This window comes from Lytechinus variegatus, chromosome 17 (assembly GCF_018143015.1).
Source record: "Lytechinus variegatus isolate NC3 chromosome 17, Lvar_3.0, whole genome shotgun sequence".
Lineage (NCBI taxonomy): Eukaryota > Metazoa > Echinodermata > Echinoidea > Temnopleuroida > Toxopneustidae > Lytechinus > Lytechinus variegatus.
Window position 1 is genome coordinate 948038 of NC_054756.1, and position 27431 is coordinate 975468.

The window sequence follows — 27431 nt, forward strand, 5'->3', positions numbered from 1 at the left end:
ATCATTATGGCAGATAGTTACTCAGAGTTGGCCTGAAACAATCCAAGAGTTATCGAAATCCTTTAGGCAGTATTGGTCGTAAAGAGATAACATCGGATTATCACATGGAGTACTCTTCACGGGAAGTCAAGTCATCGTACCGAAGTCACTGAGGAATGATATCCTTGGACAGCTTCACCTAGGACACATGGGAATCCAAAGTACCAGACGAATTGCTCGTGAGACAGTGTTCTTGTCAAACATCAACAAGGACAATGACCAGTTGATAAAGCAGTGTGAAACATGCCAGAAACATCAAGCAAGGCAGCAGAAGAAAAGAAGTGGAATATCAAGCACATTACTTCTTCTCCACACTATCCAAGATCAAACGGATTAGCTCAGAGGATGGTTCGTACAGTCAAGAATCTGTTGACAAAATGTTCTCAGACTGGCCAAGACAGTCAACTAGCAATGATGAACCTGAGAGCAACACCAGTCTTAAGTAACTTGATATCACCAGCAGAAATATTATTTGGTAGACCCATCAGACATTGTCAGAGCCACATTATCAAGTCACTATTTCTCGAGAGATTCTACCACCACTAATTTTCTCATGAATAGTCAAGACAAGGTGAAGGGAGTAAAATATCGACATACAAGTTCTGATCTACAACCTCTGCATGTAGGACAGCCAGTGAGAGTTATACATCCAAGGTAACACACTTGGATACTAGCTAAATCATCAAAAGCCTGTGAGGAACCCAGGTCTTACGAAGTATCAAAGCCAAACGGAGGAATCTTGAGAAGGAACAGATCACACGAGAGGTAAATCCACCATGCATAAATCCATCCACCATCCCCACTCCAAAGCAGGGCTCGAAATAAGCGGTTGCCCGGGTGACGTTGGCAACCAAAACTGCCGTCATGGTTGCCCGCATGGCAACCAAGAAAATTCTGTGTGTTTTTTTTCTCAAAGAGAATAAAATACTCCAGAATTTTGCAGCAAGCAAAATTGCTTTTCCAGTTCAAAGTTTACAACTTCTGGATCAGGAATATATCTTTCAAGATCACATTGGCACAAAGTTTTAGCTCAAAAAGATCGACCAAATCTAGCACATGAGCCTGTCGGTGACTTCTAAGATTGGCTGCCTGTCTGTCAAAGTTTGGCTAAGTCCTCCCTAACAACCATAAAGCTTACATTTTGACATGATATAAGTTCATTGTTGCAAATTGTAAAATGCAATTTACAGGAGGCCTTTTCCATGGTACTGATTCGTCACCACATTTTCTACTTTTGAAAATATTAAATTGATTAATAACACAACCATACACATCTCAATGTACCAAAATCGGAGGTAAAATAAGAAAGTTATGGCATTCTAAAGTTTCGCTTCATTTCACAAAACAGTAATATGCACATCTCGGTCGGTATGCAAATGAGGAACTGATGAAATCACTCACTATTTATTTTGTATTTTATTATATGAAACATAATTTTTTTCTATTTTCTCGTCATTGTCATGTGAAATGAAGTTTCATTCCTCCCTGAAAACATGGAATTCCATTATTTTAACATTTTGTGCTTCAGGCAAGGAGGTCCTAATCGTCAAATTCGTAAAAATTGAAATATTGTATAATTCAAACAATAAAAAACAAAAGAAATAGTGAGTGAGTGACATCATCGGCTCTCTCATTTGGATGTAACTGGCTCGTTCATATAACTATTTTGTTAAAAATAAGCGAAACTTTGAAATGTCATAACTTTCTTATTTTACATCCGATTATGATGAAATTTTCAGCATTGTGCTTGTCTGATTTTTCTCTATTGATTCAAATCAACATTTTTCTGAGGTGGACTTGACCTCTAAGAGTTTTTCGTCAGAATCCAAGATGGCCGTCATGGTGGCGGCCAAGGAACAATATTCAAGTTTCCAGAACATCAAAATAAATTCATTCAGTATACGACTCCACGATTAAAAAGGTGTAGGTTAGAGAAAATTTATCAAAATGGTGAAAAAAGGGTGGTAAAGATAATGACAATATAGTACATTTAAGTCTGTAAAGTGCTGTTTACGAGGAAAATTTTCTAGAAAGTTTCAAGGCAATTCCTTTATTTTCCTTATATATATGGTAAATCAAGTATTTTGCAAATTTTCATTTTTTGGAAACATTTTCAAAAATGGTCTTTTCATATTAAGATATCAGCCCGAGCTACCTTTTCATCACCTATGAATAATATCAACTTGTAGAAATTTTTTCCATCTTTCATAACGGCGTTCGAAGATAAACCTGATTTAGGAATACAGGCCCTAGATTCAAAATACAGATAAGGTGACATGTTCCTTTGAGTTGTATATGGATGTGTCAGAACTTCATCTCTATTACCTGCAGTGCAAGTGTATCTTATAACTGTTTCCAAGAGACTTCATTTAATAAATTTCTTTATAATGTAACAGAAACACTTTTTTTGTTTTTCATCCTTCTTAATCAGATACATTTCTATTACCATGCACATTACATACTGTACATTACGGTGTGTTAGTCATACCAACACAATCGATGCGAGAGGTTGATCAAAGCTATTGTATATTTGAATGACATACCATTCATCACTTTGCAATCGTTTTCATGAGTGTGACTGCCACACTGAGGTTGCTTTTTTTGGCCTCACTTTAGTGCAAAATCGCTTAATACATTCAGCATATTTTCCTTCTATCTGAAGCAAATGAAGATACTTATGGTGGCATGAAGCCTGCCAATATTCTCGTTGATACATCCTCTTTCATATCGAATGTTGAGATTGTGTATAATAAATCTGATCAATAACAGTGCATTTGCAATTTTTTTTACCAAAAACATACAAATTTTGGCGATAAGTCTTAATTCTTTCAAAAACTATATCAACCGTCTTTAAATCGAAGAATAAAGGGATTGCAGTAAATTCTACCAACAAAAATAATGGATGATTTCGCATTTTCCATTTTCTGGGTTGAAAATGTGACAATATACATAAGTATATCCAAGTCTCCGATATGCAGTAAAAAAGCTAAATTTCTGAAAATTGAATTTTCAAGTTTGAGACATTATAAATTTGTGACTAAAAATGATATCAATTTGGAATTTCGTCCACTTAATAGTTGTATATTAGGTAAGTTTTCTAGAAAATTTCAAAGCGATTTCGTTATTTTCTTTAGATTTATGGTAAATTATGTATTTCATAAATTTTCATTTTTTTGGAAAAAAATCTCAAAATTGCATTTTTCTTATTAAAATCTCAACCAAATTACCTTTCCATCACCCATGAATAGTATCAACTTGTAGGAAATTTTTTTATCTTTCATATGACACTAATTTTGTGGCAAATGGATGTTTGTGTCGGAATCTATGTACGAAAATCAAAATCCCATGAATATGGCGGCCATTTTGGACGCCATCTTGAATTTGAACCCCATGGGACAATATTTCGTTTTGGGAACATCAAAATTCATTCACTATACATCTTACGGATTATAAAAATGTAGGTTTAAAAAATATATTATTCGGGTGCATGGGAACCCTATCTCCCCTACTCTAATGGCGAAAATTTGTTAATTATAATTTCCTCCTGTAAAAAGCCTCTTAATTTACCATATTTTGTCCACGGCGGACGGCATTTGAATATTAATGAGTCAGAAAGAAGAGGATCGAGGTATTTGAATTCCAGTTCATCGTGGCTTAGCCGTGAACTAGAATAGCCTGGTGGTTAAGTCGTTGCCCGGAAAGCAGTAGATGGCAGGTTCGCCGAATCCCACTGGTTCCAATTTTTTCTGACCTATGATCTTATGATTTTCATTACAGATCGAGCATACTGATCTCATGATTTTCATTACAGGTCGAGCATACCGATCTTAAACAAATAGGAGTAATGCCAAAAATTTGTAAACAAATTATAATTTCCTCCTGTAAAAAGCCTCTTAATTTACTAGATATATAATCGTGTTGAACTAAAACATCCTGTTTTCAAGTCAATATAAACCAAATATATTTCCTAGCACTTGATTTATTATTTTATGTAGTGACATATGCTTCTTTTTCACGACCCAAAAAGTGATTGCCATGTTAAAGTCTTCTTATATATGAAACATTTCCTGTCCGTGATTACGTTTGCATTAGTGGATTGGTCAAATATATCTGCTCTTCATGAATTTCTAAAATCAGTCCTTAAAATGTCCCTTCTTCTGATAGGAATATCAAGTTTTCAGCTCGCGCTTCGCGCTCGCATCATTTATTTATGGAGATACGTAGGGTCCTAGTTAATCCCTACAAAGAAACCTTAGAAGACCCCACTTCAGGTCTGAATTATCTAAATTCTTAGCTGGCGCGTCGCGCTCGCAACATTTGATCAGTGAGATGCGTATGAGAATCATGATTTCAATCACTACAAAAGTGTTTCATTAGTTCAGATGTAATTCTAATAAAAATCAGCAAGCGCTTGGCACTCACATTAGATGGTAATGGTGAGATATATGCATACTCATAATGGAATCCTAAAATATATTCCTTAAATCTCGCTGTTTGGGGTCAAAATTCAAAAATACGAGAACTTCTCCTCACGCTCCGCGCTCGCATTGTTTAGCGAGACAGGTACCTATCATGATTACACAAATTTGCTTATAATGTTCCTTTCTAGGTGTGAATATAAAAAAAATTCAGCTCGCGCTTCGCCCTCGCATTATTTGATCAGTGAGATGCATATCCTTTAATGACATTGTCCTTAAAATGTTTCTTTTAGGTCAGTAAAAGTGGCAACTGAGCGCGCTCACTCAGTGAATCAAAAATTTTGCTGGTGCCCCCTCCCCAGCCGTAACCCACGGTACGCCATTGTGGACATATCAATGACAATTCCTTGCATATCTAAACACATGATTGAAAAAAAGCCAAAATATTTCAGTCTTCCCCCATCCACCAACACGTATTTACGCCTGTGTCTTGGAGGCAAAAAACGCAATGAATCACTATGGCCAGCAGGTCTCCCCTTCCGATATAACGGATTGGGGAGTGCAGATGCGTTGGCAGCTTCACCGGGTTTCCGTAATACTTCGGTCACATTTGCTCTACGGCGGCCGTACGGCGAGTCGAAAACAGCCGTTTTAAACATTTTCGTACCAGCTACATATAGGTGGTTGGAATAAAAGTGGATATTATTCAGTTTTCGACTCGCCGTAGAGCAAATGTGACCGGAGTATAAAATACAAATAGTGCAATGGGTTCTAAGCCCCGATCGATTTAAATGTATTCGCACTGTGCGGCACTCGACCCAGTTGAGGTGAATGGGTACTCGGCAGGATTAATTCCTTGCATGCACTGAGCGCCGGTGATAGTAGCTCGTGCTAAATCCGGGGTAATAATAGCAGCGCCTTGTATCCTCATGCAATATTAATGCAGCTTTTATCATTACTATCATTATAAGAAATTCGAGTTCAATTTTACACCCCTAGGGGTGCTTAGGCTCGTCCCTATACGAGCACCCCTATGTAGGTTGTCCGTCTGTACCTTAGAGGGTGTACACGTCTAACCCCGAGGGTGCAAAATAACCCCACCTAAAATAACAAAAATATTGTCAAGACTTTCGGTTCATTTACTTTGTATCGATTTTTTTGATTTCTTGATTGAGACTCGAACTCACCTCGTTGTATTTGTAATTAAGATCTTCTCGATATGCCAACGGGAAGCACTGAATCTGGAGGAGGTCTCTAGGGATATGATTTTTTTTACTCGTGCTGATATTGTGATTCATGTAGCTCTATTTTCTGTTTCTCCAAATGTATACGTAATCAAATGAGTTTTTACAAACAATTATCACAACTATATTTAATATATATTTTTTTACTTAGATAAAGTGTAGCGTTAGTACATTGTTTTTTCGGGTAATCTTCGATCACAAATCAACTTTATACCATATACGTGATAATACGTCTATCAGCGAGACTGGTGGGGTTTACACGGGTTGTACAACAGACATGTACTGTCGCATATAAGAGCTAACTTGCACCTTGGTGATGTTGATGGTATTGTGAGATTGTGAGGTATACGCACGTATTGTACACCCCATTTGCACCGGGATTTCTTAGTTTGTATGGTACAGGGTTTAGCCATCCGCCCGCATTCATCGCTCTGCAGCTCGTTATTATTACTTCTATTTTCCCCTTTGTCTTATCCCATTATATGTCATTTTGAATAAATTATAGGGATATCGTTTTAGCTGAGTCCAATAAAATATATTTTCATTTTTACAATTTACCCTAATGTAGACCCTCTGCAAACTCGTTTGGTAAGCGGATCTGTACCCTCCGAAGGCAGAGTTGAGGTATATTACAGAGGTTCTTGGGGTACTGTGTGTGATGATAGCTGGGATATCAACGACGCTCAAGTAGTTTGCCGATCAATTGGATACACCCTTGCTACTGCATCTCACTAAAGCGCCCACTTTGGTCAAGGCACAGGGAACATTGTTTTGGATAATGTAGCCTGTACAGGATCAGAGACCAACCTGGCATATTGTGGACACAATGGTTACCTTAATGATAACTGCGGACACAGCGAAGATGCGGGAGTCACGTGCCAATTTGGTAAGCCTCTCCGGATATTTTTTAAAATCATTTTTCGCGCCACCTGTGTGGAGGCAAAAACGCAATGAATCGCTATGGACAGCATGTCTCCCCTTCCGATATAACTGATTGGGGAGTGCAGATGGACAACTTCACCGGGTTTCCGTAATACTTCGGTCACAATTGCTCTACGGCGACCGTACGGCGAGTCGAAAACAGCCGTTTTAAACATTTTCGTACCAGCTACATATAGGTGGTTGGAATAAAAGTGGATATTATTCAGTTTTCGACTCGCCGTAGGGCCGCCGTAGAGCAAATGTGACCGAGGTATAAAATACAAATAGTGCAATGGGTTCTAAGCCTCGATCCATTTAAATTAATTCGCACTGTGCTGCACTCGACTCAGTTGAGGTGAATGGGTACCCGGCCGGATTAATTCCTTGCATGCACTGAGCGCCGGTGATGGTAGCTCGTGCTAAAGCCGGGGTAATAATAGCAGCGCTTTGTACCCTAGGCAATATTAATGCAGCTTTTATCATTAATACCATTAAAAGAAATTCGAGTTCAATTTTACACCATACGGGTGCTTAGGTTCGTCCCTATACGAGCACCTCTATGTAGGTTGTCCGTCTGCACATTAGAGGGTGTACACGTCTAACCCGAGGGTGCAAAATAAACCCCACCTAAAATAACAAAAAGATTTTCAAGAATTTCGGTTTATTTACTTTGTATCGATTTTTTAGTTATCTTGATTGGGACTCGAACTCACCTCGTATTTGTAATTAAGATCTTCTCGATATGCCAACGGGAAGTGCTGAATCTGGAGGAGGTCTCTAGGGATATGATTTTTTTACACGTGCTGATATTGTGATTCATGTAGCTTTATTTACTGTTTCTCCAAATGTATACGTAATCAAATGATTTTTTGAAAACAATTATCACAATTATATTTAATATTTTGTTTTTACTTAGATAAAGTGTAGCGTTAGTACATTGTTATTTCGGGTAATCTTCGATCACAAATCAACTTTATACCATATACGTCTATCAGCAAGACTGGTGGGGTTTACACGGGTTGTACAACAGACATGTACTCTCGCATATAACAGCTAACTTGCACCTTGATCATGTTGATGGTATTGTGAGATTGTGAGGTATACGCACGTATTGTACACCTCATTTGCACCGGGATTTCTTAGTTTGTATGGTACAGGGTTTAGCCATCCGCCCGCGTTCATCGCTCTTATTTTGTTTGCAGCTCGTTATTATTACTTCTATTTCCCACTTAGTCTCATCACATATAATCATTTTGAATAAATTACAGGGATATCGTTTTAGCTGAATCCAATAATATATTTTCATTCTCAATTTACATTAATGTAGCCCCTCTTCAAACTCGTTTGGTGCGCGGATCTGTACCCTCCGAAGGTAGAGTTGAGGTATATTACAGAGGTTCTTGGGGTACGGTATGTGACGATTTATGGGGTCTAAACGACGCCAATGTCGTTTGCCGATCAATTGGATACACCGGTGCTACTGCATATCATTCAAGCGCCCACTTTGGTCAAGGCACAGGGAACATTGTTTTGGATAATGTAGCATGTACAGGATCAGAGACAAACCTGGCATATTGTGGACACAATGGTTACCTTATTGAAAATTGCGGACACGCTGAAGATGCGGGAGTCACGTGCAGTAACCTTGGTAAGTGAATCTGGAATAATGTTTGCAGTTCGTTTTAAATTCACTTTAAAATTTCTGACTTCTTTGCAGAGCGGCAGGAATGAACCCTTTGGACGGTAGTGGATTTGGGAAAAAGACTTTTGGGCCTGTTGTATAACGGACTGTTCTGCGATACAAGTTCAGTGACATGAGAATGTTTACTTTTCATATCCAAAACGGAAAAATTCAATCTGCGGTTCGTGCCTGAAATTCGATTGCTACTAATTAGGTACTATGGAAACAGAGACATATCTGATTTAGGACGAGTTCCTAAAGCCACATTTGGTTCCTCCTAGCACGCGAGGTGGCCATGGACGAGTTCATACATTGTTAAAAAACACGAGTTTTTCTCATCTCACAACTTGCGAATGACATGCATGGTGTCGCATCATAGGCGGCGGGGGGGGGGGGGATCTGTCCCCCCTAAAATTGAGGAGGGGGGGGGGGGCGGGGACGATCACATCCTAAATATTTTTGTTCATAACCTTCTTTGCTTGTCAATTTTGTTTCCTGCGCCCCCTTCTAAATTAAAATTTTGGTTAGTAACTTTTTTTTTGGCTTGTCAAAAAATTTGCTGGTCCCCCCTAAATCTTTGGCTTCCACCGCCGTTGTTTAGCATGCGTTGGTTTCTATATGTCGCTGTATAATATACAAGTGGTATTAACAAGTTGGCGTACTCGAGATTGCGAAAGGAGCTACTCCCGACCTTTAGCTGGAGAACCCGAACGCTTATTTACGACGGTAGTTGATTTTTGAAGAGACCTTTGAGCCCGTCTCAAAAGACTGTCCTGCAATTTATATCATGTGACATGAGGATTTTGTTTAGCTTTCGCATCTGCAAAGGAATCATCAATAAGCGGTATGTGCGCAAAATACTATGGCAACAGCAACATAACCGATTTAGAGCCACATTTGGTTCCTCCAAGAACTTGAGAGGCCGCCGGGGGGGGGGGGGGGGCTTCCAAAACGAGTGAATACCAGGCGAGACCACGCGTAAAAGGGGAAAGAACGGGCAAGTACGTTACGTATAGGCCTATAATAAGGGTGTCAAAAAACGATGCTTAACATACGTAAAAAGGTATCCATTTCCAATACAAGTCTTGTAGGGTTTCAAAAGCCAGATACTTCTTAAGGGATGTATTTTCATAATCTGGAAAAGACTCTCTTTCCTTGTTTAGTGTGCTTTTCGAAACCCGATGGTCGCGCCTGGTATCCACTCGTCAATGGAAGTGGTTCCCCCCGAAAATTTGAATCTCAGTAATCACCCACTTCGGGGGAAAGTAAAACATAATGTGCCCATTACTTTTGTGTAAAAAGGCATATCGTTTGTGTAGGAAGAGGAGGTAAAAGAAAGAAAAAAACGCAAATGCGGATGGTGTTCAGACAGATGGGCCTATTGCACTTTCTTATCCATGTCATAATCTATTGTTGGCCATGCATTTCGAATATAGCCAGCTGTCTCCGCCTGCTCAGGGGGCATACGCTGATGACCAGTCGTACATGCATGAAAGCGAGATTTAATCTCGCAGCATGGTGCAGCAGCAGGTGTCGTGTGAAAGAATTTTGCACACGATCGAAAAGCAGATCTATAGGGCCTGTAACAGCTTAGCAATGATGGTAGAACAGTTTTCTGCATTTGATTCCGTTGACTATAATGCACAATCAATCTTATAAGTCGAGTATATGATTATACGTTAACTTTTATGTTATTGGACCCTAATGTCGCGTTTGCGAAAACTCGCAATTGTCATCCCGACCTTTCGTTTGAGGACGCATACGCTTATTTAGAACGGTAGTTCATTTTGGAAGAGACTTTTGGGCCCGTCGTCATGGTCGTCCTCAAATTGTGTGACATGAGATTTTTTTTTCGTTTCGCATCTGGAACGAAAACATCCAATTTGCGTTTCGTGTGCAAAATTCTGGTTGCTACTATGGTAACAGCGATATATCTGATTTAGGACGACTTTCCAAATCCAAATTTGGTTCCTCCCAGAACTCGAGAGGCCGCCCGGGGGACACACTTCCATTGAATGGTGGATACCAGGCGCGACAACACGTAAAAAGGAAAGAGTGGGTAAGTACGTTACGTATAGGCCTATGTAGCGTTATGAGGGTGTGAGAAACATTGATTAAAATACTGAAAAGGGATATATTTCCACTACTTGTAGGGTGTCACAACCCAAATACTTGTTAAGAGATGCATTTTCATGATCTGGAAGAGACCTTCCCTTGTTTAGGGTGCTTTTCGAAACCTCATGGTCGCGCCTGGTATCCACTCACCAATGGAAGTGTACCCCCCGGCAAACCCCCCATTTCTGAGGAAAAGTAAAACATACTGCCCATTATATTGTGTGCTAGAGGCCTATCGTTTATGTAGAAGGTGCCGGCAAAAGAAAAAAAACTCCGCAAATTTAGACGGTTTATGGCCTGTTGCATGCTGTGTACATGTCAACGCATGGGAAATGATTCGGCTTGAGAGGTGATCTGACCCATGGAATCAATTACCAGTGATCCACAAATAATGCACATTAAATGCAATATCGATTCGATGGACTGTAATGATTTATATCTAAGCCTTAATTCGGTAAGTTTTTCCTTACTCAATATGTACTCGATTTGTTTGAAAAACCACTTTCTTATCCATGTCATAATCTAAATTCCGCATGTATCCAGCCAGCTGGAGTCATAGCCATAATACAGGTACAGTCCCGCCGCGAGCTTAGGCAGGCAAATGGCATGGCATGCTGGTATCGTATGAAAGAGCTTTGCACACGAAAAGCAAGATCTATAGGGCCTGTAACACAAAGCTAGGCATTGATTGCAAAACAGTTTTCTACGTTTGATTGTATTGACTGTAATGTATAATCAATCTAGAAATTCGAGTCTATGATTAACCGTTAACTTTTGAGTTACCCGACTCTAATCTTGCGTTATAGAGATTTGCGAAAGGTGCCTATTGTCATGAGTGCGCAGCAAAACGTAGCCTCTTGTCGAGGCCCTTGTGGCTGCTCCCCAAGCGAAGCAGAGCGCAGCGAGCCAGGGCCTCTTTACGTCTGAGCCGAATTTTACCAACTTTCTTTTTTTTTAATGAATATTCCGACAAAAACTGGTCGGTGAAAACCGCGGGCTGCTATGAATGACGTCATATTGGATTTTTGTGAGCTCATCTTGAATGGCCACCCGTGGATTCTTGGCGTAGAGTGACGACGAAAAGCAAAGAGCATTGGATATGCCATGCTGAATATTGACCATCTAACCCTTATTAAACGGGGGGGGGGGGGTGGCACTTTGACCCCCCTCGACGAATTTCGCTGCTATACACCGTCGCGCATTTTTTTTGACCGCGCCGCTCGATTAATTTTCTTTCTTTAAATCTTGCGCATTTTTGAGAGAGCAAATTTGTGACGCGCGCCCGGGTACGCGGCTCTGAAATTACCCAATATTTTGTAAGCACATGTCGGTCCTAAAATCAAAACGTGATTACGTTTACAAAGTCAATGGAAATTATGTTTTTCAACTAAAAATCATAAAAGTATGATTATTTTTTCTTTTTTTATGAAGCCTACCCCCCCCGAGGGGGGGGGGGGCTGCTGAAGTCCCCCTCCTCCTTTCCGTATTTTGCCAATTTACGGGAAAGTCTGCCAATTCGGAGCCTCTTAAGAGGATGGGCGTCGATGTGCCAGCACCGTTTAGTATGTAGCACATAGGCGGATCCAGGGGAAGGGGAAGCTCCAACCCCCCTATTGAAGGAGCGAAACAAAAAAAGTAGGGAAAAGAGAGGAGAAAAAGATTGGAAGCATGAGAGGAGGAAGATTAGTGAATAAAATAAGATGAGGGGAAGACTTGGGAAATAATTTTAAAAATCTTTCATGTCACTATTCAGTATAAAATTATCGCGTTCGCATTGCCTTTTATGTGATTTATATATATTTTGCTCAATATAGAATAAATATGTAATTTTTACGTCAGTATAAAAACGTATTTCAGCGTGGATATTCAAACTTTCATTATTTGGTTTTGATTTACAAATTGACAGATCTTCCTAGAAATTTGCAAAATGCGAAATAGGGGTTGGGTGCATGACTTCAGTAACCCCATGCGGGGCTAGACAATACTTCGTTATATGTAACTGATAGAAGACAGGCTACTCTTTCGCCTCCAGGTGGTTTAAAAAAATAAAAGTGGCTTCACTACAAAGTAAAAACATTTTTTCCTCAATGGGGCTCCAAAATGGAGAACTATCCAAGATGATGGGCAAAATGCAAAAAGGGGCTGGGTGACTTGGGCAGCCCCATGAGAGGATAGGCTTTGCTGAGCCCTCAATTCTTTATATGTACCTGATATAAAAAAAACCTACTCTTTCGTCCCCAAGTTATTTCAAGAAAATAAAAGTTGTTGTTTTTCTACCTAAACGAATCATCATTTTGCCAGAGTGAGGGCTCCAAAATGCAAAATATTGTAATAGTCAAGCTTCGGATAAGGGTGGGGTACACACACACGCACATAGGCCTATACATACACACACACACACAAACACACACACATATATATATATATATAAATTTGTCATGAAAAAGAGACACATATCTCACAAACCAATTAATGCGAGCGCGAAGCGCGAGCTGAAATTTTTTAGTATACTGTCCTGAAAACAGGAAAAAGGCACCTATTTATAGGACTTTTTGTAGTAACTCATGAGGAGGATACATATCTCACTACACAGATAATGCGAGTGCCGAGAGCGAGCATAAATTTCTTTATATTCTGAACTGAAAGCTTGATATTCTAAGCATTTTTGTACCAATAAATAAGACGGGTATCTAAAAGAACAATAGATGCGAGGGCGAAGCGCGAGTTTAAGTTTTCGATATTTCAATATGAAAAAAAGGAGTTTAAAATCCAACAAAAGATTATTGCAAATCGAAGTTGGAGTTCTTTTGAGGTTTAAACCTGCAAACGGGACTTTCTGTTCATCTATTTAATCATAAAACGTATGGGTTTTTGCTCAAGAATTCATGCGAGCGCGAAGCCAGTCTAGCGACAGAGATTGCTTTTTGGTGTCATCGCAATATCGAGGAATACATTCGTAGGTATTTCCCTTTATCTAAGCAAGTTAAGATATCAATTTTGTCATGAAGCATATCAATATTCTCGTTAATGATCCTCTTTTTGTGTTGAATGCTGATAGTTTGCATTAGTCAGTGTTAGTTGTTGATATTATTAATGACAAAACAGAAAGTTATCAATGCACATGCACATTTTTTTAATGAAAAGAAAGAGACAGAGTAAGAGAGGAAGATAAGTGAAAGGAAACATGGAAAAGGAGAAAGGAAAGACATTGATAAAAAGAGAAGGGAACGGATAAGCAGGTAAGGGGTTATAAGTCAAGAAAAAATAATACATAAGTAGAAAACAATGCTTATAACCTCTCACGGAATATTTTTTTGAGTTTTATATCTTTTTAGTATAAATTGTAAATTTGGAATAAATTCGCAATCTACCCAATTTAGTTCCTCTTCAGACTCGTATGGTTGGTGGATCTGTACCCTACGAAGGGAGAGTTGAAGTATATTACCAAGGTGCTTGGGGTACTGTGTGTGATGACGGCTGGGATATCAACGACGCAAATGTAGTTTGTCAGTCAATGGGATACATCAGTGCTACTGCATTTCACTACAGCGCCCACTTTGGTCAAGGCACAGGGAACATTGTACTGGATAATGTAGCCTGTACAGGATCAGAGACAAACCTGGCATTTTGTATACACAATGGTTACCATATTGAAAATTGCGGACACGGCGAAGATGCGGGAGTCACGTGTAGTGGCGAAAATGGTAAGACTATGCGATTAATCGGTTACAGCTCAGTATTAAATTTATGTTGTTTTCGAAATTCAATTTCACTTTATTGGCGAGTGTGGTCAGTGTAATTTATTTAAATTTTAACGGTAAATTTGCTAAGTATTATAATTTATATACATATATTACAGGTATATTGTGTATTTTCATATACAGTGACTTTATAAAAAACTATGGAAAATCGATCTTTAAAAAATCGATACAAAATAATAAAGATAAATACATGTTTAAAACAAGACTTTTTATAATCGCAAAATATAATTCTCCAGTACTGATTTGCATACAAATTGGATCTACAAGAGACAATATCCTACCACTTGATAGAGTGACAACAAAGTGCAAATTAAAGGGGAATGAAACCTTTGGAATAAGTAAACTTTTGTCAAAACAGAGCATCTGAATATCGCAATCACTAATGATATGAAGATCCTCTTATTGGCAATGCGACAAGGCTGTGTAATGTCACATGTGAACAACGTTCCCTTTGATGGACTATAGAATACCCTCAAAATGTATCTTTCTGTTTTTTTGTGGTGATACAAACCCTTTACCCATGATGTATTCTTTATAAATCTGTCTTACATGCCCTCCTATAAAATGAATACATGATCTACTGATAGATGTGATAAAAGAAGCAATTTAAGTGAAATATATGTTTAAGTAATGAGGAGAGTTGTTCACAAGTGACATCACACACTTTGTCGCATTGCCAATATGAGGATCTCTATAGCATTAGTGATCGCAATAATCAAAAGCTCATAACTCTCATCATTTGTCAGATTTTCTCAAACTTAGACATAGGGTAATCAGGTATCAGTGAACTATTGCATGAGTTTCAGGTCCCATGATGAATGTCATAAGTCAAAAGGTAAATAAACTTTGGCAACATTGGAGATATTTGTTGAATTACATCATAACGTTGGAAGTTATAGTTGATGAAATGTGGACATAGGGGTGATCAAGTATCACTTATCATCTTCCACAAGTTTTATGTCACATTATCACGGTCAAATGTTATTTAGAGTCAACGAACCGTATTTCATTATCATATGAATTGTGTTTTTGTGGATAATTATATTCGTTTTCAAAGTCAGGGGAGTGTTTCTTCAAAGGACTTGTCGGACGTTTTATCTGACAAGTCCCATTGTATCAGACAGTTACCATACTAGTAGCAATGCTTCTCAGCCAATAAAATCTAGGAAAGTTGTCAGATCTGACAACTTGTCGGACGAAAATGTTGATAAAACACTCCCCAGAACTGCTGCTATAATTGCGCAATGCAGGCGAGACTGCCAGATGCTCTCCACTTGTTCAATATCATTCTGTAAATTTCGACACACTTCTACATTACAAAAATTCGTTTGAGGGAATCTATTTGTCATGTCATGTGTAACAGCTCCCGACACATCCGGTCAGTCGAGTAACTTTTAAATCATTACTCAATTTGTATTGCACCATTAATTTAAACTGTCCCATATAAAAGTTAGCAACGTGTCTTCTCTGAACATCCGATCAGAGGCTGCGAAAAGTGATATTAATAACAAACGCATATGACATGTACACCGCGAAACCTCTGGTGTTGATTTAACACCAGCTCGGAATCCACAATTGTCCACACCAGAGAAGTTTTGAACCAACGCCAGTTTGGAATCAAACCGATGCTATTTTAATAATAATTGGTGTTGTATAAACACCTATATGGTGTTAGACTAACACCAAAACCGGTGTTGTTTAACACTTCTCTTGTGTGGACATAATTTATATAGATTCCGGGCTGGTGTTAAATGAACACGGGAGTTTTTGCAGTGTATGATCTGGCCAATAGTCTGTAGTTCGGTAAGAATGTTTGTGTACAATCTGCAAATCAAATGAATAACATGTATGACTGCGATTTGGTGCGTATACATGTACATATACCAGAAGTAGTCTGAAAACGCTTCGAGATTCTTTAGCCACGACTATTCAAGTTGCGCGTGTTGTAGCTGTCGTTACACGTCAACATATTCCTCAGTTCGTTGGCATTTTTTCGGTATTAAGCCTATTTCTGGTTCAGGTGTGAAGCTGCCTTTAAGGTGTACTCAGTCTGGTCCGGTAATCAAAAATACAAATAAATACAGATACATTTTAGAAAATCACTTGTAATCACATTTACATATCTGGTGTCAGATCTAGATGCGCACAAGCGCAGTTGACACCATGGTCACCATGCGAGTTTCTGTTTTATCCCTTGGGGCACATTCGTATATGCCAAAATGGTTTCATATGTGGAGAAAACCAAATAAATTTCTCAAGTTTGGTTACCCAAGTAAATTGTAATCATGGTTATCATGATTACAATATTTCATTTTTAGAAAACATTCGCGTGAATCAATCTTCATTTATACTTGACAAACAGCACTATTGACGACCCGTTTGACTGGGGGAAGTCGACCTAATGAAGGCAGAGTTGAAGTCTACTACCAAGATGCTTGGGGTACTGTGTGCGATGATAGCTGGGATCTCAATGCTGCCCATGTGGTGTGTCGTAGTATTGGGTATATGCAAGCCTCTGCTTATCATGGAAGCGCACACTTTGGCCAAGGCTCAGGAAACATCGTTCTGGATGATGTCGTATGCAAAGGATCTGAATCAAACCTAGCCTTTTGTCAGCATGCTGGTTTTCTTGTGCATAACTGCGGGCATGATGGAGATGCAGGAGTCACCTGTGATGGCATTGGTAAGGTCTATAAATACATATTTTATTGCAGATTAAAACAAAAAACAATCAATCTCAATTCGCCCTTCTCTGAATTCGTAGTCCGGGAGCAAAATCTCATAGGGGTCCTATTTAAGGAGTTCCTACAACCCACACCACAGAAAAGGTTTGACACCATAGGTGGGTAGTATGGAGCCTCTAGATTACTGCTTTGTAGGTGGTATTCTCGAAGTGTGGTATCCCTTTGTTCTATAGTCGAATTTAAAAAGCGATGTAAAATAGCAAAACAACCTTTATGGGTGAGGTGAAGCAATATTTCTGCTTGTTTATGCCATAATTACGTCATTCGTGTATCAAAGTGTTGCTGGGTGACAGTTCCAACGTTACAGTAACAAGTAATTTAGATATCAGACCTTCAAATTGGAACCCACTCATGGCCAATATCAACTTCCATCTCAAGTAGATATGAATAAATTGATAGGATAAAGTGATGTTGTGTTATTAAACAAGTGGCCAGGGGACTATGCGGGGTTTTTTTTATATCAAAATGAAGATTTTAGCAATATTCTTTTTTTTTAACATTTCAGGTGAGTGTTTCATAAAGCTGTTGGTAAGATAAGAGCGACTTTAAAAACGACTGATGATCCTTTCTTGTGGTTAATGGTATATTGAATTGGTGATGGTTAAGAGCATAAGAAGTGTTTACCAGTCGTTCTTAAAATCGCTCTTAACTTATGAACAACTTTACGAAACGGATCCCCAGATATTGGCTACTTTTCACATTCTTGTAGTGCCGTTAGTTTGAGATTAAACTCTGCATGAATCAATTAAAATTTATTGTTCGCTGGGGATACAATCCGATCCCACCTATATTCCATTTTCTTTCTTCAAACTCATTTTTCTCTAATTTCTTTAAATTGTAAATTCTTTTGTAGGGTTCATTGGGTGAAGGGTTTCCGCGGGGGGGGGGGGTTGCCAAAGTCAACCCATCCCTTTCCCAAAGTTTGTCTATTTCTGGGAAAATTTGCCATTTTGAAGTCCATATTGAGTCAGAAAGCATTTGTACTATGTAGTAAACTCTCTTTTATTGAAACCACATTAAGACAAAGGAATAACGTTTTATCTATCTGTTATACAAAGAGGTGTTGGTAATCTTCTTGCTCAGGGGACTGTCAAAGTCACCCAGCAATTTTCAGTATTTTGCCTATTTATTTAAAAATCTGCCATTTTTATGCCCCACTGCGCCAAAAAGTATATTTCTGCTATGTAGTAATGCCACTTTTATTGTCATGAAATCACTTTGCGAAAAAGTAGTAGACTTTTCACTATTAGCTACATAATAATGAAGTGCTAAGAAATCGAAGCCTACCCTCCTCCCGGGCCTGCCGAAATTACCCATCCCTTTTTCGTATTTGCCTATTTATGGGAAAGTCTTTCGTTTTCAATCTTTTCAGTTTTTCCCACTCTCTCTCTCGCATTCTTTTCCCACTGTCTGTCTCTCCTTTTCCTCACTGTCTCACTCATTTTATCACCCCCCCCCTTCTCACTTTCACCTCTTTTCGACATCCCATGGTACTTATATATGATTGAGCAACCTTTGATTTAAAAACTACAAGCAACCGCAGTCCATACATAATAACGTACAAGTGCAATGTACTTACATATCTATTTCTGACCAAATACATGTAATTATAGCATTTCCTCTTGACTGCTTACTGAATACACCGTGTTCTAATACATTTTTCCATTTATAGTTAGATTTGGATTTCACTCTGTAAAGATTATCAAAATTCTTCATCCAGTTCAACCCAAGATGCTTATTAACACAATTGAACCTCCTATCTATCTGTCTATATTGAAAAAAAATCTGCTATGAATCAGTTTTTGCTAGTAATATTAATAATAGTTACATTTATTTACATGTAGTTTTTATTACACTTTGTTTCTAAGCACTTTACATTAAAATTATTATTATCCCGGTCATTGGATCCTGACATGCCCGGGGGGGGGGGGTAGTTGTCCGGGGGGGGGGTAATTGTTTGGGGGTAGTTGTCCGGGGGGGTAATTGTCCGGGGTGTAATTGTCCAGAGGTAATTGTCTGGGGGTAATTGTGCGGGGGTAATTGTTTAGGAGGGGGGAGTAATTGTCCGGGGGTAGATGTCTGGGGGGGGGGGGGGTAATTGTCTGGGGGTAATTGTCCTCGGGGGGTAATTTCCCGGGGGGTAATTGTCCGGGGGTAGTTGTCCTGATCCCGTGTTGAGATGAGCAAACGAGCAGAGCGAAAGAGAAATCTATGTAATGATGTAAGAAAGCGCAATTATAAGGTAGATTGTATGTCATTTTCTTTTTTATTTCTAATAGAACCATTGTTCATTTTTACTTATTTCATAAAATGAACCACGGTTCTATTTGTAATGAAAAGAAAATAACATACAAGTCAACATTATTTATTGAAGCAGCCATGTGATTTTACCCAGTTAAGAAATCTCCGTCTTTTAGTGCATCGTGTAACACGTCCTATGAAATTTGTACTCTTTAAATTGAAAATAGCTAATCTAGTTCAAAATGAAACTCCTATCGGAGCGAGACGACCTCACTACTTAGAGGTTCGCATCTGTTGAGAGCATGAGGATTTTAAACTCTTTTCGGAGTGGAAATAGTTGGAAAGATGCCCAGTTAACTCCATCAGGATCAGTTCATCCCAAATGGATTATTTCTTACCCATTGGGGAATTTGATAAGCTCTTTTCATTAAAAAAATATTTTATTTATTTTCTTTAGGGCTAGAGACCCGTTTGGCTGGTGGCAGAGGGCCATTCGAAGGAAGGGTTGAAGTATTCTACCAAGGTGCCTGGGGTACGATTTGTGACGACGACTGGGATTTAGTTGATGCTCATGTAGTTTGCCGTACTTTCGGATCCCCTCAAGCTTTGAGCTATCACCGGAGCTCATATTTCGGCGAAGGAACGGGGGAAATTATCCTAGACGATGTCGATTGCTCAGGCACTGAGTCAAACATCGCACTTTGTCGTCACAGCGGGTATTCCAGTAGTAGCTGTGGACATTCCGAAGATGCTGGGGTCACATGTTCTGTTATAGGTAAGGACAGTCGAGAAGTACTTTCTCGTCGATGTTAAACAATAGGTCGCAACCGTGATGCTGGCATGCCTGATATTGTTTCTTCATAGGTCTTTTCCAAAGGTGTTTTTGAACCCTCCTTTTAAAATGAAGTTTCCATCCGTCACCTACCTTATGGTCCCGGGGGGGGGGGGGCACTCGACCAAAAAAGTGGTAGGGGTGTGCCGCGGGCGAGACAAAAAACGGGGGCCTTGGAGCGGGCTTATTGTAAAAAGGAGGGTCCTCGGAACGGGCTTCTGAACTACAATTTTGTGAAAACGGGGCTCCTTGGAACGGGTCGCCAGCGTGTGAGTACGTGAGTATGCACCCCTATGGAACGGGCAGGCGTGCATGATGCAGCTAGCGTGGCCTCCGCCGGGTGCGCTCGCCCAGAGACGATGGTCTGACAGCGCTCGGCGGCCGCTTTTCACCAAAATTGCAGCAGATCAATGCGAACGGAACGGCGTAACGAAAAATATGCGAAGCGTTGGAGCGGAGTTTTTCTTTCTTTTTTCTCGATAAGAACAAAATGCTATGCCTTGGAGCGGCTTTCTTTGGTTTTTTTTTCTCAATAAGACAAAAATGCTATGCCTTGGAACGGAAATTTGGGTGTGAAAATGGGGGTCCCCTCCGCGGCACATACCCACTATGCACTATATACTGAGTGCCACCCCGGACTTATGGTGTGCCTCTTCAAACATTTGATTTCATTATGCCACTTCAGGGTAGGGCCAATAAATCACTCGCCATAACAAACCGAAGGAGAACCCGGATGATCTCAGGTTAGGGACGAGGGTAGCCTCAGTGACCGAGTCAACAATGAATTATGAAATGCCATATCATACGAATCACAGCCAATTAACACTTATTGGGGTGACCAAGTTTTCTCCTTCCCGTGATTATTTAAGAGTACGTACATATTATTCAAGCAAATCCAGAAATGCATACAACCCGAAATCCCGAAAATCTTATTAATCTTACTTCTCCTTCCACAAGTACAAACTATACGCTACAAGCAACCACCAGCTTTGAAATGTACATTAAAACAACTGCTAATCGAATAGCCTCTTGACATAAATGTCTTTTAACTAACAACTCACGATGCATATTGATAGACATAACGTGGTAACATAAACTTTACCTGACTAAAACTTAAGATAACCTTAAGACTCATTAAGACATTTCTACAACTTAAACTGTTTTGAGTCCAGATATTTTTTTTGCCAAGAAATAGTACAGACAAAATATTAACAAGCCTATTATCAGTTTAATGAAATGCGTATAGATGTCACACGATGAATACATAATCCGGCAGGAAGCAATTCCTCAAAAAAACTGCCAGTGCACCTAAATTGGCTGTCAAAATAAAATGCACTGGTTTTTTCACCCCTAATTTACCCAGAGCTTTTTTATTTCTCCTTAACTACCAGGCAAGTTTTCGAATGCATCAAAATATTTGTTCTTTTATTAGAGCACCGCCTTTAATAGACAAGCGTTTTGTTACTGTTTTCACGCGAATTTCCTCTATTTTCACTCAATCGAATGTTACCTTTTCTTCGTTTGCTATGATTATGTGAGGGTAATTGAGTGAGAGTGAACGAGAATTGGTCATGTGGTTTGATGGCGGGAACGTGATTTGTCAGATTTGTTTTTGGTGATGTGTGGTGCACAGAGAAACGATCTTACGTATACGTAAGATCCTGAAGGGAACTAATGAGTGAACACTTTTTCGCGCGTTTTTTATTTCCATAGGTTTTGTACACAGCCACAGGGGCGTAGATAGCGGGGGGGATGGGGGGGATGCATCCCCCAGAATTTTAGGTGGGGGGATGGTGTGTACAATCATCCCCCCAGGTTTCTGTGGGGGAAGAAGCAAAACTATACAATAATAAAGTAATGAATGCTAGTTAAAATCAGTCAATAATAATAGCAGTAATAATCATAACTTACAGCAATGACAAACATGATCAAAATTGGACTTTTATTCAGAGTCAATCATCTTATATGCATTTACAACTTGCAAGTTTTAAGTAATAACAACTGTCTTGCGTCGTCATATACATTTAAGGATCGTTATTCAGAGTTTCACCAAGTACATTTCCTTATAATAATTATGTATTTGCAAAGGAGATAAGTTCAAAATATTTCATTACAGATTTAAGAAAGTGTCGCTTAATCACTCCCTTTCAGAACAATTGCTTTCATAACACATTAACACTGTTCAAACGAATTAATAAGAAATTACCTATACACATACACTGAACCTTTTCCCTGCTGGCCATGTCCTCAACCCCTACTTTGCAAAGGAAAGGTGAAAATTTTCAGTCTCTAAGGAGCGAATTAGTAAATGAATGATTTTGGAATGAAATAATCCTTTACTGTTAAGGACTGTTTTGCATAACTATATTGGGTGAAAATAAACGTCTTCCAGTTTCAAGAAGAAGTAAGTCGAGGCGCAATGTATTTTGGAATTACTTATACCAGTGATTTCTGTACGTGCGCAGTCTTCTAGGTTTGAAGGTTATAAACTGTTACATTTCCTTACCTATGTTTTTATCATAATCATCATAACAAGGTACATAATAAGAAATGAATCGAAATTATAACAAGTTACTATCTATACAGTTTACTTCCGACAACCCGGTGAGGCTTATTTCATTTCCATACTTAATTCAATCATACCTTTGTAATCATGGTAATTTTAAACAGAGTGTGCTTATCATTTTAGTGTCCGCATATCTGCACGTGGATAAGAAATATAATGTTGAGCTTTTTTTATTTTACCCCTACTTTAATTGTAATTGATATTTTTTTTTAGTTATTTGGCTGTTTATTTGTTTATTCCTTTAGTTGTTGATTCATTCGTTTGATCATTAACAATATCGCCATTAACAATATCGCTACTTTTAAAAGAGTATACTACTATACTAGTAAAATAAGGAATACTAGTTATTCCAGATCATGTTTAGCAGGACTGTCATGACCAAGATGATAACTAGACATCCGACAAATGACATTTCTCTTATGATCATCTTTACTCATTGTCATTAATCAAACAAAAGATTACTGCCATGAAAAATGTGCAAGGAAGTTTGTTTATTACTGGATGCCCTGTTTATTGCTGAAAGCAAAGTGATTAAAAGACACACGAGATAATCCATGAGGCAGATCGTGTTATTTTGTTATCTTTAACTCGTCTGCTTTGGCCCATGATATTTTGTTTTTATCGAGTACGTTATCTCCTTCATTCTTTATATATTATATATATATATATATATATATATATATATATGTATATATAAATAAATATAATATATATATATATATATCTTAAAGTTTCACGTATTGGCTTCTCTAATAGTAACAAAATACGCTGAAGATAAATGGTAATGCTTTCAGATATAATGCTATATTGCTATATTGCTATATTCCAATAATGATATATTGGCTTTGAAAGCATTACCATTTATCTTCAGCATATTTTGTTATATATATATATATATATATATATAAAGTATGACCCAGCTAGGGATCATCCCCCCCAGGTCTAAGGACCTGTCTACGCCACTGCACAGCCAACATGGCTGCCGGAGGCATTTTGAAGGTTGATTTTGGAGGGTCAATGTTTTATTCATGAGCATAGGCGGCAGCGGGGGGGACGGGGGGACGTGTCCCCCCTAAATTTTTTGTTGATGACCTTTTTTTTTTTTTTTTTTGCTTGTCAATTTATTTTCCTACGTCCCCCCTAAAATTTTTGGGTTTCAAAACCTTTTTTTTTTTTGCTTGTCAAAAATTTTTTGGGTTGTCCCCTCCTAAAATGTTTTGCTTCCGCCGCCAATGTTCATGAGAATGAAGTCAAATTACGAACGATACTCTTCTATGATTGGCTAAAACGCTAATGTTTTATTCATATATTATGAATTAAACATTTTTTCCTTCCAACAATTCCCCAAGACATCAGTGTAAAGTGTTGTTCTTTTGGACTCTGCAAATTTCTGAAAACGAAATAGCTAGACTAATCACCTGTTTATAGCATTGATGTTCGAAATCATGATTTTGGAGGGGGAAAATCTTGGAGGAAACACCCGGGAGGAAACATCACTATTAATCTAATGACATTCCATACGAATAAAAGTCAGTTAAGTTCATTTTCATGTATTTATCTGTCTGATGTTGAATACAAGCCAGTGATAAAAAAATAGTTTCTTTATTCTCTCTATTTTGTTAAAAGAAGCTGTACGACTTGTGGACGGGGTTTCTCCAAACGAGGGTAGAGTCGAGGTTAACTACCAAGGGTCATGGGGTACTATCTGTGACGATTCTTGGGATATTAACGATGCTACCGTTATTTGTCGTATGCTTGGTTATCCTGGCAAATCATCTGTCTTGGAGCCCTTCGGCCAGGAGACTGGCAATATCACTATAGGTGGCGTTAGATGTAACGGAACAGAGATGAGTATTTCACAGTGTGGTCATAACGGATATGGAGTTCACAATTGCAGTCACAGTATGGACGTTGGTGTAAGATGTGGTGGGGAAGGTACGCTAACCGTTTAGATTAGATTAGACTAGTCATTTGCTAAGTTTGAATTTATTGCAACGACCTATTGACCTAAGATCCGAAATTTACCAACAAATCTTCAATTTAAATGTCTTTACCAAGAAACGTTGTGTACCCATCACTCGAAAGGGATTAGTTTCCCCTTCCTTTTGGTATAACGGAAAGGAATGGAAAGGAGCCAACACAATGAAGCTTCTATATTTGTTCAGCCGGTAAATATGGATTTGAACTCCATTTCAAAAAGAAAAGTGAACTAATTAAGCAAGTAAACGAATTACCTTAAAAGAGCATTAAATTTGGATATGGAATGATTGCTGGTTTTTTTTAAACTAAGAAGCAGTCAAATGGATTAAGGTTCTCCCTGAAATAGGAATGTAGGAATATTTAGTATATTTCGTTAACCCTGAGTGTATTCATTTGATTACTGAGCATTCGCAAATTTTAGAAGGCTTTGCACAACGTAAAGAATGATCATGGAATTTTTACATAGAGGCTCAAAATGCTTTCCCCACTGATTGACCCAAAAGATGGACTCATCATTGGCTTTGCCATGTTTGCATGATTTTTTAAGTTTTATTAGTCGCCAAGTGAGCCTCCCATGTTCGTTAAAATTGTTCGTAAAATGATATCAGCTATTGAGATTTAATACGTTTTTAATGAATGTCATATGATTCTTGATATATCGTAGAATAACAACATTTTTTTGATAAAATGATTATGAATACTTTACAGCCGTTCTTATAAATAGTCAATCATGAATAGGCATACAGTCATGTATGCAGTATGATTGATCAGACAAAACACGACTTTGAAACAAATTATTTGTGAAATTCACATTTTAAAACGTCTTTGAAGGAGGTTGTACCTTACACATGATTCAAAATGGTATGGGGGGGGGTTGAAATAAACACCTACTTTTAAGGGATGTATAATTGTCGTTGAGAAATGATAAATAAGTTCAAATGATCTTTCAGCATCTCCACAATGGAATTCACTGTTGCAACTATTCCAACACATCCCAAACTTTTCGTTCAAACAGCACTACTTGAAGCGTACGTTAATCATGCCAGAAGGGAACCAGATATATTTTTGACACCAGCAATAAATGTTGTTGACACGCCACATATTTGAAAAAATATTCGAAGAAGTGATGAATCACCAGGTTATCTTTAAAGTGATGACCTTTCTATAAGTTTTATCCAAAGCATTGGTGTCGTAAGATCACTAAACTTGAAAATAAACCTCCCTAGATATTTTTTTCTTTTCACATAATACATGAAAACTGACAACTATTGACAGGATAATAAGTCGGGTGTTTTTTATCAAAAAAACAATTAAACTTCAATTGTTGAATCATGATTTGTTACACTATTTATACATTCCACTCCAACGGAAGCTCTGGTCATTCTACAAAATATTTCTCAAAAAGAAGTGGACAGCCTATGAGTCGTTATATAATCCGACTTATCGTAGTCAGTAACACGCATCAGTTCACCTATTTTGCAATTGTATTGAACCTAATTATCAGTTTAAAAATAAATGTTGCTTGCAGTTGAACTGTCTCTTCGTCTAACCGGTGGTAGGCGTGAGAATGAAGGTCGTGTTGAAGTACTCTACATGGGCGAATGGGGCAATGTCTGTCAATATGGGTGGAGCATCACTGATTCCGACGTGGTTTGTAGAAGTCTAGGCTTTCTTGGGGCAAACGAAACATCATTATCTTTTGGTGGCGGACCAGGAAACGTGATATTGCGGAAGCCGGAGTGCTCTGGGAAGGAATCTAGTCTTCTCGAGTGTCAAGGATTTCGTTTCGGTTTTTCATACTGCGGACATACCGAGGCCCTGGGGATTTCATGTTTAGAGCATGGTGAGTAAATGCAAATGGCCATATATTGGAGTCTGATCTTCAATTGATAGCTGTACACCCCAAAATGATAGTATACACGACAGTCCGAAATCGGTCCATGAATATGGAAACGGAGCAGAGTTTATTTTAACATAGGTGAAAGCTTTCGCCACCGGGTAGTACCATTTGAAATATGGAACAACCTAGATAGATAGTTCACCAAATTATGTTAGGTATGTTACAGCACATTTTATATATAACCGCACAATACATTTTTAAATACATTGTGTATGTAATCAACGTTAATTGTGTCTCTGACCGGGGCGTCGATCTAATCTTCAGATCGGGGGGAGGGAAATATGAGAAAATAAAAATTATTCCAAACGCGTGTAATTATCTGAAGATTCCTTCTTACGAATGAGAAATCTAGAGTTCATTTTTTTGTTAGGTATATGTTACAGCGCATTTCATATTATAACCGTCCCATTTTTAAAAATTAATTGTGTATGTACATGTAATCAATGTTTATTGTGTCTCTGACCGGGGCGTCGATCCAAATATTCAGACTGGAGGGGGGGGGGGAGATTATGAGACAATATTCCGCGATCAATTACACACCGAATAAATAATCACCCATGCACACGCACATGCGCGCACCCCACACACCCATACACTCACCCATCTTGTTGCTGTTTTCAGATGAAATCCAGGTTCGTTTGGTTGGAGGAAACTCTGACAAGGAAGGCCGAGTCGAAGCAAACTTCAACGGTACTTGGGGGACAGTATGCGACGACAATTGGGACCTTGAAGATGCTAACGTGGTTTGTAGAATGCTTGGGTTTGAACGGGCGGAGAGCTACACCTGCTGCGCTGGCTACGGAGAGGGATCCGGCCCTATTTTCTTAAACGAAGTACAGTGTGATGGCACGGAATCCAATATAGGAAATTGCTCCAGAAGTGACTACAAAGTCAACGACTGTGATCATTCAGAAGATGCCGGCGTCTCATGCATTGAATATGGCAGTGGTAGGGCATTTTCGAAATCCCTGTGCAGGTGCTTTATATAA

At 38.7% G+C, this 27431-nt stretch overlaps 1 protein-coding gene and 1 pseudogene across 1 annotated transcript; both read left to right on the forward strand.

Moving 5' to 3' along the window:
• The first annotated feature begins 282 nt into the window (after positions 1–282).
• On the forward strand, positions 283–17790 carry LOC121431149 (annotated as a pseudogene).
• Positions 17791–19102: 1312 nt separating this feature from the next.
• Positions 19103–27431, forward strand: LOC121431150 (deleted in malignant brain tumors 1 protein-like). The gene is made up of 5 exons (XM_041628656.1): positions 19103–19172; positions 19622–19939; positions 24192–24497; positions 26071–26385; positions 27064–27431. Exons 1-5 carry the CDS (start codon positions 19103–19105, stop codon positions 27429–27431), a joined length of 1377 nt encoding a protein of 458 aa, XP_041484590.1.

Coding starts and splice junctions, on each gene's coding strand:
- LOC121431150 (XM_041628656.1), top strand. CDS start 19,103: ATGAGCAAACGAGCAGAGCGAAAGAGAAATCTATGTAATGATGTAAGA. Junction 19,940..24,191: donor GGTCACATGTTCTGTTATAG/GTAAGGACAGTC, acceptor TGTTAAAAGAAG/CTGTACGACTTGTGGACGGG. Junction 26,386..27,063: donor GATTTCATGTTTAGAGCATG/GTGAGTAAATGC, acceptor TGCTGTTTTCAG/ATGAAATCCAGGTTCGTTTG.